This window comes from Osmerus eperlanus, chromosome 8 (genome assembly GCF_963692335.1).
Source record: "Osmerus eperlanus chromosome 8, fOsmEpe2.1, whole genome shotgun sequence".
Lineage (NCBI taxonomy): Eukaryota > Metazoa > Chordata > Actinopteri > Osmeriformes > Osmeridae > Osmerus > Osmerus eperlanus.
The window spans coordinates 3,010,752-3,027,775 of NC_085025.1; the positions used below are offsets into that span (position 1 = coordinate 3,010,752).

The window sequence follows — 17,024 nt, forward strand, 5'->3', positions numbered from 1 at the left end:
TTCTCACACACACACACACACACACACACACACACACACACACACACACTGGAAGGTTAAACATAGAGGTCAAATGGCTGCTCTCAAATAACTCAATTGTGCTCGCTATGATTTGACATGTGTGTGTGTGCGCGTGTGCCTCTGCAGTACAGCGCAGTGGACTCCAACCCGCTGTCTGTCTACGTCATGCACCCCTTCTGGAACTCTGTTGTCAAGGTGAGCAGAACACACACACACACACACCGTGTGACGATTACAACGATTCTCTGATAGTCTTCTCTTGCAGAGTGTGTGACAGTGTGTGATATCTCTATGCTAATGAGAGCTACATCATTCATGAGGTTTCCATCACCTGTTGAGCTACAATAACAAAGTACACCAAGTCTCTCACTAAACCGTCTCTTCTGCTCCCCTGCTGCCCCCCCCCCCCATCAACAAAAATATCATGATAAATGTCAGCTAGTTGCAAAGGGCTTCAGTGTGTTTATAAAACCTATTTTAAGATGTAACAGTCAGTCGCTCAGTGCCCCATGTCCCTCTCTCTCCTCAGATCATGCCTACCTGGTTGGCTCCTAACCTCATCACTTTCACAGGGTTCATGTTCCTGGTCTTGAATTTCGTCATGTTGGCCTTCTATGACTACCACTTCGATGCTTCAGGTGGGTCTCTCTCTCTGTCTCTGTCTCTGTCTCTGTCTCTGTCTCTCTCTCTCTCTCTCTCTCTCTCTCTCTCTCTCTCTCTCTCTCTCTCTCTCTCTCTGTGTTCCTCTGCATGTACGCATGTGTGTGTGTGAGCACATTAAGGACAAAGTCCACTTCTCATTGGAGATGTCTCCTCGTGACTAAAGGTTTATAGCCAACTCATAAGACTGAGTAAATATTTTGACAAACACACACCATTACCAACTCCCTTCACGATTCACCCAGAAAGCTAGTCAGTTCAACGAGGTATACAGTGATGTTATGCACACACACCTGCCTGTTCACATTATAACCTACCTGTGTGTGTGTGTGTGTCTGTGTATCAGCTGACGGACACATGCATGTCCCCAGCTGGGTATGGGTCACTGCCGGGCTCTTCAACTTCCTGGCCTACACTCTCGGTGAGTTTTAATACCCATCTCGCTTAGAAAGACAGAAAAATAAAGTCGGCATTTCAGAATGTAGGATGCCCACTTTAACTTTGGGCTAAATTGAAGGACTAGGATTATATTGTAATCCTAATCGTTAGGCTAAATTTGCACTGCAATAACACTATCGCTCACTGGTTAACTGCATTACATCTCTTCTCTCAGCCGATTGACAATGAGTGTATGAATCCCAGAACTCAAATTGCTGCTACACCGTTGGTTGAGACTGTTTTCTTCCATCAAACCCTCTACTTCCTCCTGTAGATGGTGTGGATGGAAAGCAGGCGAGGCGTACCAACTCCTCCACGCCACTAGGGGAGCTGTTTGACCACGGGCTGGACAGCTGGGCCTGTGTCTACTTTGTGGCGTGCGTCTACTCCATATTTGGCCGAGGGGAAACTGGTGTGGACGTGCTGACTCTGTACTACATCCTGTGGGTGGTACTCTTCTCATTCATCCTGTCCCACTGGGAGAAATACAACACTGGGATACTGTTCCTACCTTGGGGATATGACATTAGCCAAGTGGTGAGAACACACACACACACACACACACACACACACACAGCACACACCTTTTTGAACTTGCTAAAGTAACCGTGTCCAGGAAGGTGTTTTGTTTGAACTCCTCCTGTCTCCTGTGTTCTTAGACCATCTCCATTGTTTACATCATCACTGCGGTGGTCGGCGTGGAAACCTGGTACCATCCAATCCAATGGCACGTCCTCTACAGAGACCTATTCACTTTCATGATCCTAGGTGAGCTGTGATTGGTTAGTGTAGTGCATACGGATGTGCTCCGCGCAGTGTGATTGGTTTAGGGGTGATGGAGAGGTTGTGGTCTGATGTGTTCTCGATCTTACCCTCCAGGTTGTTCGTTCACTGTGACACTTCCTATGAGCCTCTACAACGTCCTAAAGTAAGTTGGGGGTCAGATGGCTGAGCGGTTAGGGAATCGGGTTATGGCTATTGATCAGAAGGTTGCCGGTTCAATTCCCGGCCATGCCACATGACGTTGTGTCCTTGGGCAAGGCACTTCACCCTGCTTGCCTCGGGGGAATGTCCCTGTACTTACTGTAAGTCGCTCTGGATAAGAGCGTCTGCTAAATGACTAAATGTAAATGTAAGTAATCAGGTTGGAAACCTCTGGAACTCTGACATCACTCTCTCCCTTTGTACTTTGTATCCTCCTAGTATGGACATGATTAGGTCAGTGGGGGAAAAATAGGCCTCTAAGATTGCGTAGAGGAAAAATACTTTAATATTGTGAAATTTGACCCTTTGTTTATTTGGTTAAGGTTGGGTTTACAAAAGTTTCTTGTTCATTCCTTTACAACATTTTATGGGAGGACAGTCCAATAAATGAATAAAAGTAGACATGTATCAGTTAGTGGGGCAATGGTTAGTGTTTACTTTACTTTAGAGTAAAGTAAATGACAGTGTCCTGTGTTGCTGCCCAGGGGTCACCGCAGCAAGACTCTGAAGCACAGCAGTTTGTACGAGGCCTTCCTCCCCTTCCTCTCCCCGGTCCTCCTCTTCCTCCTCTCCACTCTCTGGGTAGTGCTGTCTCCCTCCAACATCATCCAGGAGCAGCCCAGAGTCTTCTACCTGATGATCGGAACAGCCTTCGCTAACGTCACCGTGAGTGGCACACACACACACACTACATACACACACACATACACACAAACACACGCACACACATACATACATAGACATGTACTATCCCAGAGCTATCATAGCACTTAACAATGCACAAAACTGACCTGTATTTGTCTCTCTGAGTCAAATCAGAGACCTGCTACCTCAATTTCGTTGTACTTGTGCAATGACAAATAAAGATATTCTATTCTATATTCTATTCTATAGATGTAAACACACGCCCATGCTTGCCTGACCTTGTGTAAACACTGGTGTGTGTCTGTTTCTCTGCAGTGCAAGCTGATCGTCTGCCAGATGAGTAACACTCGTTGTCAGGCGCTGAGCTGGCTGTTGTTGCCCCTGGCGGCGGTGGTGTTGCTGGCATTGAACGGTGTTGATGAGACTGTGCTGCTGTACGTGTGGACGAGTGGAGTAATACTGGCACACATCCACTATGGAGTGTCAGTGGTGAGTACGCACACACACACACACACACACGTGTGAGTTGGTATGCGTTTGTTCTTGTGAGATGATTAACCTTTGCCACTCGTTCACTAACAGAGAGCAAGGTTTAATGTCAACTTCCTGTGTGCCCCCCCTCCCCACTCAACCCCACCCCAGGTGCACCAGCTTAGCGACCACTTCAACATCTATGCCTTTTCTCTGAAGAAGCCCAACAGTGACTGACAAGACGAGGAGCGAATCGGCTTGAAGGAAGCGGAGGTTTAAAGCCCTCCCACTTCCCTTTTGCAGCCAACCGACACTTCACTTTCATCATCACGGAAAACAGCCACCCAGCCTCCTCTACCCCAAGGACATCTCTATCCAGCTAGACAATGACCCTCCTATTCTCCTTCCCTCAACACACGCGCTTACCCTAACTCTGGAACCATGAACAGTTTCAGTTTGGGGCAAGTCTTCTGGACTACAGGGGTGGTACTTTGGGTTCTGGGTTCCGTGATTGGTGATCGGCCAATTGGTTGAGCCAATGAGGTGTGCTTGTTTCCTAAGGAAATGTGCTTCAGCCGCAAGGACAGAAGCCCAGACCAGCCTCACACACACACACACACACACACACACACACACACACACACACATTCATTCACACAACACTTACTTGACACAAACTCACACATTCACAGGTTGTTGTACACAGACACTGTGCTGACACACGCAAACACCGCACATCTTCTGATCTGAGAAGGTGACACTGACTCAGTCTCATGAATGTACAGTATAATATTGCCTTGGGGAAACATCATTTAGGTCTCCGTTAGTTTGATAGACAGGCTTCACAATAATGCAGCTCCAGCCCTGACCTTTCACCTCTGAACCGTAACCAAGGGTACAACCACACCTGCTCCTGGGAGGTGCGTCAAGGTCTTGACCAGGGCATGAAGGCGGAGTTTAATCTATTTTGATCAGATGTTCTGTACAATTGAGAGGAAACTCTTTATTATTTATATATTGATGTTTTTTTATTTATAAAACGAAATCTGATATGAAATAGTCAGTGATCCATTTTGAAATGATCTCACACACATATACACAACACACTCTGGTGATGGTTGTCTGAGTTTTAATGAGGTCATTTTCGACCAATCAGGGTTAAGCCTTTTGGAGACAGGAGTATTCATACCACTAACCAGGTTGACCTCTGACCTGTCAACCTTTGACCCTTGAACCGTGACCCCTGTCTGAACGCTGACCTCCAGGCTCTCCTTGCCCTCTGAGGTGTCGTGTCAGCATGCCGATTCGCTCTTAAGTTCTTTTTGTTTTCACTTTTAATTGTATTTTTATTTTCGTATTTGTTATTTCTTTCTCTGTTGCCGGGGGCGATGCGTGTGCGTCGGTTGCGCTGAGCTTGAATGAAGAGTGTGTCCCAAAGCCGTTTGCGGAGGGGACTCGCTCTGAGGGAACAAGCTGTCACTGGTCACCGCAAACTCCACGCCACCCTGCCGCAGACACATCACATGACTGTGCTCTCCATATTACTGTCACAGACACATCACATGACTGTGCTCTCCATATTACTGTCGCAGACACATCACATGACTGTGCTCTCCATATTACTGTCACACTGGCGATACGGCCATCAGCTCTCGTTTTCTCCTGTGTTTTGTTTCTGGTTGGTTTGTTTGATGCTGCATTTCTGATCGTTTTTGATTTGTTTTCCCTCCCGGTTTCCCACGAGGAGAGAGTGGAGATGCTGGTGTGAGCTGCCCCCCCACCTGCCCCCCCTCAGCCTGTCTGCTAACGGGCTGTAGGACCAGGAGACTGCAGGGGCCTCCTGAGGGGGGCCTCCTGAGGGGGGCTCCTGAGGGGGGCCTCCCGAGGGGGCCTCCCGAGGGGGCCTCCTGAGGGGGCCTCCTGAGGGGGCCTCCTGAGGGGGGCCTCCTGAGGGGGCCTCCCGTCCTCTCAGCCTCCGCTCCTTACCTGCACTGATCTGAAACCACAGGACAGGTAACAGCGCTGTGGTGGACACCTGCAGGGTGATCTGCTTAGACCTGGCCGTCTGGTTTGAGATCAGTGCTGGTGACCGGTAAAGAATCAGTAGGGAAGCAAGGCGTGTTGTTGTGAGTTTTGAGGTTCATCAGATAAGGACTGTGGTTGGATTCGGAGGGTTGTGTAGTGACGCGACTGTGGAACTGTGACTGATAACGCCACCAAAACAATGTTGCTTGTGTGAGTAGGAGGTGTAGTGTGTGTGTGTGTGTTGTATGTACGTCTGAATGTTTTGAATGTACGTGTGCAGAGACACATGCAAGTATGTACCTTTTTATGTATGTAAGTATCAGTGTATGTGCGTTTGTGTAAATATATTATTTTATTTTCCTTGTTTTTTTATGTGAACTTTGAGTGAGATTTCAATCCAGATTCCCTCAACACCCCCCTCTCCCCCACACCCCACCCCCACCCTGAAAATGGTTCCTGTAGGATGGACTGGGGAACTGGGAGACCAGGGATTTAGATGGAACAGAGGGATCATTTCCCCCTGATACTGGCTCCTAACTCCACCCATCACCCAAGCAACAGTTAACGACTATGGATAAAACCGTGGAATCTGTGACAATGTTTGTTGTTGTCCGACGTGACGCGGGCCAGATGCTGCCTGGCCCGGTCTGGCCTGGGTGTGTGACCAGGGCCAATAATATCATGTTGTATTTAACCAGTGACAAAAAGGACTGTCCAATTGAATAAACATTTTGTTTAATCATTTGCCTTGACTCCCACTGATAGGATGATGTCAGTCGGTGGCCGTAAAGATGCACGACAATTAAAAGTGTAACTTTATCAGAACGATATTGGATCACGTAACCAGTCAGGAGAGAGTGGTCAGATGAGTGAAGCACAGAGATCACAAACGTCCTTAAGTACAATGAATAGGTCAATACAATTATAGTTTCCACAGAACGTATCCTTACAAGGCACAGCAGGTGTCACCATGACAACATGGTAACTCATAGAAGTCTGTTTCTGCATATCTCCAACTTCCTGTCTCCAGTGAGTCTGGGCACATGTTCATATCTATAAGTGGACTGTAAAGGGGCCTCAAGGGATGACCTCTTGACCTCATAGGAGACAAGTCTCTCTTATACAAACTCTGTGTATCACCCACCTACATACCTCAACCTTAAAGAAGTGGAGAACCGAAGGGAACAGAGTTTCTATCCTTCTGTAGGTTGAGGGTAGTGACTCTGGTGACCAGCAGGTGTCAGTATAGAGCAGTACTTTCAGCACTCATACCAAAGGCTGACGATGCCATCACCTGCAGGGTGTGTGTGTGTGCGCTGGTGTGTTACTGAACGTCACCACCAGGTGGGGCTATTACCTAGAGAACTTTTAGGATTGCAAGGTTCTGACCTGGTCCCAGCTTGGCCACGTGATGACACATGAAGCGTTACAGTAAACATAACCCTTCACTGTGGGAGTCTTAGTGCATGTGACAGGGATTTGACAGGACTGTAACATGGTTTAGTGACTTGGGGATTTCTCATGTTTTTGGCTGGTTTAGGAAGACGAAACAGTTTGAACAGTGGACAAAACAGTATGTGTTAAAGTAGACACCTTTATTTTCCTCAGAGTCAACTCTGCTCTCGGTTACAGACTCCATTAGTAATTGATGGTCTCCTGTCCTCATCTAGCAGTTTGTCTTACAGTGTGTGTTTGTTAGTATCATCTTGTCACCTTCATCAAGTCCTACTGGTGTGTGTGTGTGAGAGAGGATTTGCTGTGTGTTTTTGTGTGTGTTAATCAAAGTGGAACCAGCAGTCAAAACAGCTGGCAGGAGACCAAGGCTGTTATTTGTCTTGAGAGAATCACTTCCATCACACTATGAACCTCACTGAAAACCGATTCCTCCAAACCGAAGAACATTAAACAACACTTCAAAATTCCTCACTATGGGCTTGAAATGGGCCCCCCACTTCATAGTAATCAATGAGAATGAATGAATGTCAAGTCTGATGTATCTTAAACCGATACCAGTGTGTCGTTCAGCAGGTGAGATATGGTAGACTGGGCTTGTTGTGGTGCTGTGTGGGTTAAGCTCTCCAGTGTGCAGGGGTCAAAGTGTGTCTGTGAGCCTCTAGTTAGGGCCCCTCAGTGAATTAGCTGGTGTTGATCCTAAACTGACAGTTAATCAGAGGTGGCATCAATTAAACAGAATCCGGCTCCTGTTCCTGCCCCATGGCACTGGACGTTTTGTGCGTGAGTGACCCCCATGACACTCACACACACACACACACACACACACACACACACACACAGAGGCTGGAGCCTACCGGTAGCTTAACTTCCCCGCCACTCTGTGCTCTCCTGCTAGGCACCTCTCAATTATGGATGACCATCATTAGAAACCAGACACGCTGCACTGCACACACACACACAGAAAGCATGTGCGTTTTTTCCCTTGTGATACAAAAAGTCTAGAAATCGTGCTTGTGGCTTTGTTCCATACTTTTGTTCAAGCGAAATTTAAACACACATACAGTACAAACTCCTCTGTGCATGGTGATGAGGGTGAACGAACACAGGACAGAAGAGTGTGTGTGTGTGTGTGTCCAGTCCTGGGGGGCTCAGAGGGGATGAGATGAACTCTGTCCCCCAGTCCTCTGGTTCTCCTTCTTTAATCCCTCAGACGAGCCTGGTGACACCTCTCTCACCACAGATTAAACCTGCCTGAACACTACACTACTGAATCTACACACACACACACACACACATTGTTCAGTACACCCATCGACTCCAAACAACTAATCCACATCGTGCTTTTCTATCTGTTACTCCTCTCGTCATATCTCCACCCAACCACATCACTCACTTCTCAACCTTGCAACATGTTATGGGGGGGGGGGGGGGGGGGGGGGGGACTCCATGAATTAGTGACCAGAACATCAGGGGCCTTCTGGGATGGGCAGACCCTCAGTCTCTGGTGGAGCAGCCAGGCGAGTTCAGACATGTTCAGGACTGTAGATGGTTAACTGAATCAGAGCGCTAATGGGCTAATCAATGACTGTCAGTGACAATAGCTAGCTGGGTGTGATGTAAAATTGACATTCCTGTCAGTTGGGGATTGAAAAACGGAGAACTGTGTTTGAGTTGAGGAAAGAGATGTATTGGACGAGCTTGGTTGCGATGTTTGTTTTTTTCAAAGGTCACAGGTAAGTGAGAGTTCACAGGAATCCTTCAGACAGGAGGGAGGTGATGGTGAACGGCACAGTGATTAAAACTCTTCCAGTGTCCCATTTACCACAAGGGGCAAACTCCAGATTTAGGAAACTTTCAGAGTTCTTACTGTATGTCTGTGTGTGTGTGTTTGTGTGTGTACCTGTGTGATGGTATGTGTGTGTGTTGGCTTAGCCAGTGCCAGTGAGTTAAAATAACACTGTTAATGACAGGTTATGGCTGAGCAGGGCTGCATGTGGGAGAAACCATGTTCATAAGAATAACATCTCCCCCGTACTCTGCAGATGGACTGACCTGTATAAACCCTATTAATGATATTTCTACACAGTAAAGAGGCCCAAGGAAAATGTGGAATGGAGAAAGTAGCGTCCATTTACCAACCCCCTTTCAGTCAGTCTGAGTTCAGCTTGATAGGCTGAAGTTGGCCCTTTCTTAGAAATCCTGCCAAGTCCTTGTTGATAGCTGAGTGACCTCATGAATTGCAGAGCTTATAGAGGGCTGTCACACTTGAACTCCACATGACCCCTGATAGCCATGACACTACCAGGAAACAACCTCCATCCTTCTTCCTGGATGACTTGGTATGGCTGTGTATGTCTGTAAGCCATGGCTTTAGAACACAGAAAGACTGATGGGAAACCACTGCAAGAACAGGTTACATGCCCTACACACACACACACACACACACACACACACACACACACACACACACACACACACACACACACACACACACACACACACACACACACACTCACTCACTCTACACACTACATACTTTCTCTCTCGTCTCTCTTTCCCTTTTACTCTTTGTCATCCACATACCTACACACACACACACACACACACACACACAGACAGACAGACACACACACACACACACACACGCAGACCCCCCTCCGTTCACTGTCCTCTCCCTGGCATTCAGACGTAGGCCAGATTATTATGGAGCGAATCAGGTAATAAAGTTTGTCTGTGTGAGGTCATCAGTCACACCCAGCAGAGACAGTTGAGACTGAAGCACAAAGCCTTCTCCTTCAGGACCTCACCATCCATCTGTGGACCACAAAGGCACAGACTGGATTCATTACGAACCACCACCCCCCCCCGCTCTTTTACACCCCCCCCTCTCCCTATTGTTTTCAGAGAGGGGTGAATGAGGGAGAAGAGAGAGAGAGGGGGATGTGGGAGGAAGAGAGGTGTGAAGAGTCAGGTGGAGTCAGGTGGCTGAGCGGTTAGGGAATCGGGCTAGTAATCTGAAAGTTGCCGGTTCGATTCCTGGCCGTGTCAAATGACGTTGTGTCCTTGGGCAAGGCACTTCACCCTACTTGCCTCGGGGGAATGTCCCTGTACTTACTGTAAGTCGCTCTGGATAAGAGCGTCTGCTAAATGACTAAATGTAAATGTAAGAGAAAAGGTGTCTGAAGATGAAACCGTGTCGATGTTTCAGCTGTTTGTTTTCCGGTGGCTCTGCATAAACTGGCTCAACAGCGGCCGTCTTTGCGTGAACGTAACAGGTAATCTGGACTGGTGATCCACCGTGTAATCCAGTAGGTCGGTCCGTGTTCTATCTGACATCCATGCGCTCCTCTCATCCATGTGGTTAACATGTTAGCATGCAAGGTCAAGCCGTGTTCCGTTTCTGATGTCGATGTCTGTCTTTGAAGCATGCATAATTGATCCAGTTTCCATGCCTTATCTCCTCCCCATCATATAACACACTCCAATAAACTCAACAGCCCACTTGTAGACACTGACTAGACTACAGAGGGTCATTTCTTCTCTCTAGCTCTCTCTCTCTCTCTCTCTCTCTCTCGCTCTCTTTCTCTCTTTTTCTCCATCTCTATGCCTCTTTAATCTTTTTTCACCTTTTTCTGTTGCTACTTATCCATTTAAAGTATATGGTTCATAAACAAGTGGCACTGTAACAGCATTGCCAGTGTGTGTGTGTGTGTGTTGTCTTGTGTTTGTACCTGCTGATATCAGAGCTACCCGGTTCATATCAGTGTTAAGTAGCAGCAGAAGTAACAGGAGTGGGGGCCTGTACACCTGAATGGGCTCAATCTGTCCTCACTAGTGTGCATGCACACAGACACAGAGACACGCACACACACTCTCTCTCTCTCTCTCTCTCTCTCTCTCTCTCTCTCTCTCTCTCTCTCTCTCTCTCTCTCTCTCTCTCTCTCTCTCTCTCTCTCTCTCTCACTCTCTCTGTCTCACACACACACACACACACGTACACACACACACACGAAGGATCGAGTACCACTACAGACCCTTAATAATTCAGCAGTCCCTCAGAACCGCAAGGCAACCACCAGATTATCCCTCCCTCTCTCTACCTCTACACACCTCATTATTAATGACCCTGGGATGGAGGGATGATGGGAGAAGGAGGGAGCTTATAAAAAGATAAACAAAGAGATTTAGAGGGAGGAGAAGTATGACAGTGAAATAGAAACGCATGGTTGTGTTTTTGACCTCCTCACAGAAAACACAAAAAAACTTTTATGCGTAAAAAAATCGTATTTAAGTACAGTAAATACAATTCTTAGAAAAGAGTTAAAAGCACCTTACATGAATCATCGAGACATAGAGATGGCAGAAATCTGTTTCCTGGTTTGTATCAGTCCTAACAAATTGAATTTGTTTCTTTTAACAAATCTGAAACTGAGGGAGAAAACAGCATGTGGGACAGATGGAGAGTTTCACAGTCCTGATTCATCTTTTGGCACACTTTGGGCTGGTGTTGGGGTCAGTAGTCCATGTGTGAAGCTGGTGTTGGGGTCAGTAGTCCATGTGTGAAGCTGGTGTTGGGGTCAGTAGTCCATGTGTGGGGCTGGTGTTGGGTCAGTAGTCCATGTGTGAAGCTGGTGTTGGGTCAGTAGTCCATGTGTGGGGCTGGTGTTGGGGTCAGTAGTCCATGTGTGAAGCTGGTGTTGGGGTCAGTAGTCCATGTGTGAAGCTGGTGTTGGGGTCAGTAGTCCATGTGTGGGGCTGGTGTTGGGGTCAGTAGTCCATGTGTGAAGCTGGTGTTGGGTCAGTAGTCCATGTGTGGGGCTGGTGTTGGGGTCAGTAGTCCATGTGTGAAGCTGGTGTTGGGTCAGTAGTCCATGTGTGGGGCTGGTGTTGGGGTCAGTAGTCCATGTGTGGGGCTGGTGTTGGGTCAGTAGTCCATGTGTGAAGCTGGTGTTGGGTCAGTAGTCCATGTGTGGGGCTGGTGTTGGGGTCAGTAGTCCATGTGTGGGGCTGGTGTTGGGGTCAGTAGTCCATGTGTGAAGCTGGTGTTGGGTCAGTAGTCCATGTGTGGGGCTGGTGTTGGGGTCAGTAGTCCATGTGTGGGGCTGGTGTTGGGTCAGTAGTCCATGTGTGAAGCTGGTGTTGGGTCAGTAGTCCATGTGTGGGGCTGGTGTTGGGGTCAGTAGTCCATGTGTGGGGCTGGTGTTGGGTCAGTAGTCCATGTGTGGGGCTGGTGTTGGGGTCAGTAGTCCATGTGTGGGGCTGGTGTTGGGTCAGTAGTCCATGTGTGAAGCTGGTGTTGGGTCAGTAGTCCATGTGTGGGGCTGGTGTTGGGGACAGTAGTCCATGTGTGGGGCTGGTGTTGGGTCAGTAGTCCATGTGTGGGGCTGGTGTTGGGGTCAGTAGTCCATGTGTGAAGCTGGTGTTGGGGTCAGTAGTCCATGTGTGGGACTGGTATTGGGTCAGTAGTCCATGTGTGAAGCTGGTGTTGGGGTCAGTAGTCCATGTGTGGGACTGGTGTTGGGTCAGTAGTCCATGTGTGGGGCTGGTGTTGGGTCAGTAGTCCATGTGTGAAGCTGGTGTTGGGTCAGTAGTCCATGTGTGGGGCTGGTGTTGGGGTCAGTAGTCCATGCCGTGTAGGTGGTTCTTGTGGTCAGTCTTGCTGCTGTGCAGCGCTGCAGGAAGCAGGGGCAGGTTCAGGTCTGTCACCCTGCGCTGGAGAGACGGGCGCAGCTGGACAGAGTTCCTCTTCACGCCGCTCATCCCTCCCCCGTGCCCTCTCTCCCCCCCTCCCCCCGCCCCTCCCCTCTCCCCCCCGACCCCTGCTGCTCCCCTCCGCCCCCTCTCCTGCCTCAGGCTCTTGATGACCAGGGCGTGCTGTCTCTGGGAGGGGAAGGTCGGGGGCTTGGACCCGTTCACCAGCAGGCCTGGGGCTCCGGGCCGGGTCAGACCCACCCAGGTGATCTTCCTCCCCAGACCCTCCTTCAGCCCGGCGTTCCTGAGGCGAGGGAGGGGGGCCGTCTGGGCGGTATCCATGACACCCAGGAGGTCTCTGTCCGAGGGGTGCGGTTCCGCCTCCAGGAGCATTCTGGGAGAAATGCCGCTCTTCTCCGAGGAGTAGAACGTCTGCAGCTTCTCCAGCCTGTCGTTGCCCAGGTGATGAGGGTCGTCGCGATGCCTGTTGTCGTGGTAACGGTCGCCGGGGTCCGCCCCGTCCGAGTGTGTAGTTCTGAGCACGTGCGGTCGGACCGGTCTGACAGCGCTGTCTCTGATTGGCTCGGCGGTGCCTGGGGCTTGGCAGGGGGCTGAGTCGCATAGTTTTGAGGCGGAGCTTTTGGGTGGAGAGAGATGAACCAGCTCCCTGTCTCCAAACACAGACACTGCAACACACAGACATCACATCATACATGGTAATCTACAGTAGGTACAGTGTGTGTGTGTGTGTGTGTGTGTGAGTGTGTGTCCAGGCCGTACCCTCAGGGAACAGGGCCTCCCTGGTGTCCACGGTGATGGCGATCTCCTCATCGGTGATCCCCTCCACCGACAGGGGCCCGGGGGAGGGCAGGCGGGGCGGGGGGGAGGAGGAGGGAGGCAGCTGGGGGAGGGAGGGAGAGGGGGGGGCGGTTTTCCTCATCCTCCTTGTGGCTCTCTCTGGGCGGGGCCTCCGCTCTCTTCCTGCTGCCCTGGCATTCCGTGGCCTGTGGTTGGCTCCTCAGGGGTTTGCTGGCCAGCTTCGAACCCTTCTCATTGGCTGCCTCGTTGTGCTGAGTCTTGGGGGCCATGTTGCTCTTTTCCCTCCAGGTCTTTTTACTGGGCAGGTTCCACTCGCTGTTCTCCAGGTTCTGCAACAGCAACACAGCAACACTGGCATGTCACACGTCTGGGTGGATCTTGTGTCATCCGTGTGTCCCAGTGTGTGTGCGTGTGTCTGTATGCATGTGTGTGTGTGTGTGGGTTCCATGTGTGTGTGTTCCCTGCAGCCCCACCTTGCTGCCCTTGGCTCCCCTCTGGGTCCTGCTGAGCTTGCCGTGCAGCAGGTGATAGGAGGCCATGATGGAGGAGGGTCTGTTGATAGTGAGGGTGTGGATGACGTCAGACAGCGAGTACCCCAGGGTCTCCGTCATGTACGCCAGAACAGACGAGTTCAGCTCCTCAGGACGCAACCTAGGGAACTCCCACAACCTCAGAATGTGTGTGTGTGTGTCTGTTGAGTTGGAGTGTGACAGTCATGGTAAAAACTTGGTATTATGGGGTTTTAGGCGGGCTTGGGAACTAAGGGGACCGACCAAGTGGAAACATAAGGACTCTGGAGTTTTCTCCCAAACTCTGCAACTGCAAAAACCATTAAACACACACACACACATTCACACACAAGCATGCTGTACATGCTCACCCACACACAGATACACAGATACACAACATGAACAGACTGCTTACCACAGAAATTTTCATTTTTGTATGTAATTTCTTCTTCTTTGCAATTTGTGTCCACACTCTCTGTTCACATTTGGAAGTCATCATAATAACAGTGGGCCTCTGTGTGTGTGTGTGTGTGTGTGGTACCTGTTCCTGTGTGACTGTGTGTGGAGCGGTCGCCTGGCGTAGCCCTCGTTGATCCACCACTCCCCCATAGCTGCTCTGATGCTGGGTCTCTTAGCTGGGTCAGGCTCCAGCAGGAACAGCACGAACCCCACCGCTCCTGCAGGGCATGGAGGGGGGGGGGTGAGGGGAGGAGGTAGGGGTGTCTCCCTGTAGAGACTCAGTCCTACATTTACATTTAGTCATTTAGAAGACGCTCTTATCCAGAGCGACTTACAGTAAGTGCAGGGACAATCCTCCGAGGCAAGCAGAGTGAAGTGCCTTGCCCAAGGACACAAAGTCATTTTGCACGGTCGGGAATCGAACAGGCAACCTTCTGATTACTAGCCCGATACCCTAACCGCTCAGCCACCTGACTCCCTAGTTCTGAGGTAACCTCTCTCTGTTGAGGACATTCACAGTGCTTGTCTCTAGCTGACCTCAGTTAAGGAGTCTTGATAACCTCCATTGCCCCTCCAGCCCCTGCTCCTGCCAGGCCCAGCGCTGGACGCCGTGTTCCCTCTGACGGTCACAGCGTCTGGGCACCCAGATTGGATGTCGCCCCGTCCTCCCGCCCAGGCGACGGTAATCTGTTGTCGTCTGTGGAGAACGCCACCGGCGCTAATCTGATCCTATCTCTCCCAGCATCGGAGCTGTGGTCATTATCACCACGGTAACAGGAGCTGTGCTTGTTTTGGTTGACACAGCGGCGTGACAGGTTGTGTTTGTGTGAGTGCGTGTGTTTGGGGTCTGAGTCGGTGGCTGTGTGGGAGTAACTAAAGAGTTACGTCAGCGCTACAGTCTGGAAACCCTCTACCCCCCCCTCCTCCTCCCCCCTCCTCCTCCCCCCTCCTCCTCCCCCCTCCTTCTCCCCCCTCCTCCTTCCCCCTCCTCCTCCCCCCTCCTTCTCCTCCCCTCCTCGACTCCTCCTCCTCCCCCCCTCCCCCCCTCCTCCTCCCTCTCCTCCTCGACTCCTCCTCCTCCCCCCCTCCTCCCCCCCTCCTCCTCCCTCTCCTCCTCCCCTCCTCCTCCTCCCTCTCCTCCCTCCCTCCCCTCCTCCCTCTCCTCTCTCCCTCCCTCCCTCCCCTCCTCCTCCTCCTCCTCCCCCTCCCCCCCGCTGCCCCCCCTCCTCTTACCCTTGCTGATGTCACTTGGGATGCTGCTGATCTCTCTGTTCACCATCTTCATGTGCAGCTGCTTGATGTTGAAGGGCTCCACCGTGAAGGGCAGGGTCCCTGTCAGCATGGCAAACATGCTCACACCCCTACACACACACACACACACGCACCACACACACACACGCCAGTCAGACACACAGATATGTATGGACAAACAGACACACCCTCGCACACGCACGTCAGGAAACACAGACATAGTGTGCGTGGACATTCCCTCTGACTTACACCGACCACACGTCGACCTTGGGGCCGTACTTCCTGTGTGCGAGCAGCTCTGGGGCAGCGTAGGCAGGGCTGCCACACTGGGTATTCAACAGCTCCAGAGACAGAGACTCAGCCTTCAGAGTGTTACTGAGGCCGAAGTCTGCAACACACACACACGCACGCACACACACACACACACACACACACACACACACACCATGCTGGTGATCAGTTATGCAGTACAGTGACCACCCTCAACTTGTTAATCCAGGCAGAACTAGTTAACTAACCACCCCAACCTCACCCCCTAGAACCCTCACCCAACTCAACATGCCTCATTTACTCTGTAAGTGTGTGTGTGTTATGAGAGACTGAGTTCCAAATGAATACGTTTCTACGGTAACGTTCTTGGAAGGATCCCATCAGATGTGATGTGGAGGTCCACATCACAGGAGCAGGCTGGTCATGTGACCCTGTCAGGGTACGATACAGGAGCAGGCTGGTCATGTGACCCTGTCAGGGTACGATACAGGAGCAGGCTGGTCATGTGACCCTGTCAGGGTACGATACAGGAGCAGGCTGGTCATGTGACCCTGTCAGGGTACGATACAGGAGCAGGCTGGTCATGTGACCCTGTCAGGGTACGATACAGGAGCAGGCTGGTCATGTGGGGAGAATGTCCCTGTACTTACTGTAAGTCGCTCTGGATAAGAGTGTCTGCTAAATTACTAAATGTAAATGTGACCCTGTCAGGGTACGGTACAGGAGCAGGCTGATCATGTGACCATGTCAGGGTACGATACAGGAGCAGACTGGTCATGTGACCATGTCAGGGTACGGTACAGGAGCAGACTGGTCATGTGACCATGTCAGGGTACGGTACAGGAGCAGACTGGTCATGTGACCATGTCAGGGTACGGTACAGGAGCACGCTGGTCATGTGACCATGTCAGGGTACGGTACAGGAGCAGACTGGTCATGTGACCACGTCAGGGTACGGTACAGGAGCAGACTGGTCATGTGACCATGTCAGGGTACGGTACAGGAGCAGACTGGTCATGTGACCTACCCACAATCTTTATGTTGTTGTGTTCATCCAGAAGGAAGTTTTCAATCTTTAAATCCCTGTAGGAAAAGAAAGAGAAGAAGAGAGAAGCGAGGGGGAAGTTTAGAAGCCAATTAATCACCCTGGATTCAATAACCTGGTTTAAGTGGTATAACCTGGATTATCTGTTTTCTAACCTGGTATAACTGGTCTACTCTGGTTTAACGGTTCAGCCTCGGTGACTGTGTCCACCCCAGCTCGACCACACTGCCTGCTGTAACACTCTACAGTCAAATGAAACCCTGTGGTGGAGGCAGACATGT

General features: G+C 50.4%; 2 protein-coding genes across 4 annotated transcripts in view; one reads left to right on the forward strand and one right to left on the reverse strand.

The window, feature by feature from the left end:
- The window catches only part of selenoi (selenoprotein I), a 97,353-nt gene that overhangs the window by 1,438 nt on the left and 78,891 nt on the right, over positions 1-17,024 (forward strand). For 2 of the 3 annotated variants that reach the window (XR_009930980.1, XR_009930981.1), the window contains exons 2-10: positions 148-216; positions 551-659; positions 1,028-1,102; positions 1,394-1,656; positions 1,779-1,887; positions 1,999-2,047; positions 2,589-2,769; positions 3,064-3,237; positions 3,391-5,467. Coding sequence is in view for 1 of the 3 variants with exons in the window: in XM_062467940.1 (XP_062323924.1) it covers positions 148-216; positions 551-659; positions 1,028-1,102; positions 1,394-1,656; positions 1,779-1,887; positions 1,999-2,047; positions 2,589-2,769; positions 3,064-3,237; positions 3,391-3,498 (1,137 nt within the window). In the remaining 2 variants the exon portion in view is untranslated. Of the gene's footprint in view, positions 1-147; positions 217-550; positions 660-1,027; positions 1,103-1,393; positions 1,657-1,778; positions 1,888-1,998; positions 2,048-2,588; positions 2,770-3,063; positions 3,238-3,390; positions 5,989-17,024 lie in introns of those variants that run through there. The other variant, XM_062467940.1, reaches the window with a different exon arrangement.
- LOC134025167 (hormonally up-regulated neu tumor-associated kinase homolog) overlaps positions 12,316-17,024 on the reverse strand; it is a 7,121-nt gene continuing 2,412 nt past the window's right edge. The window contains 8 exon segments of the mRNA XM_062468060.1: positions 12,316-13,076; positions 13,171-13,315; positions 13,317-13,538; positions 13,683-13,860; positions 14,260-14,395; positions 15,411-15,538; positions 15,678-15,816; positions 16,726-16,781. Coding sequence (XP_062324044.1) covers positions 12,316-13,076; positions 13,171-13,315; positions 13,317-13,538; positions 13,683-13,860; positions 14,260-14,395; positions 15,411-15,538; positions 15,678-15,816; positions 16,726-16,781 — 1,765 coding nt within the window.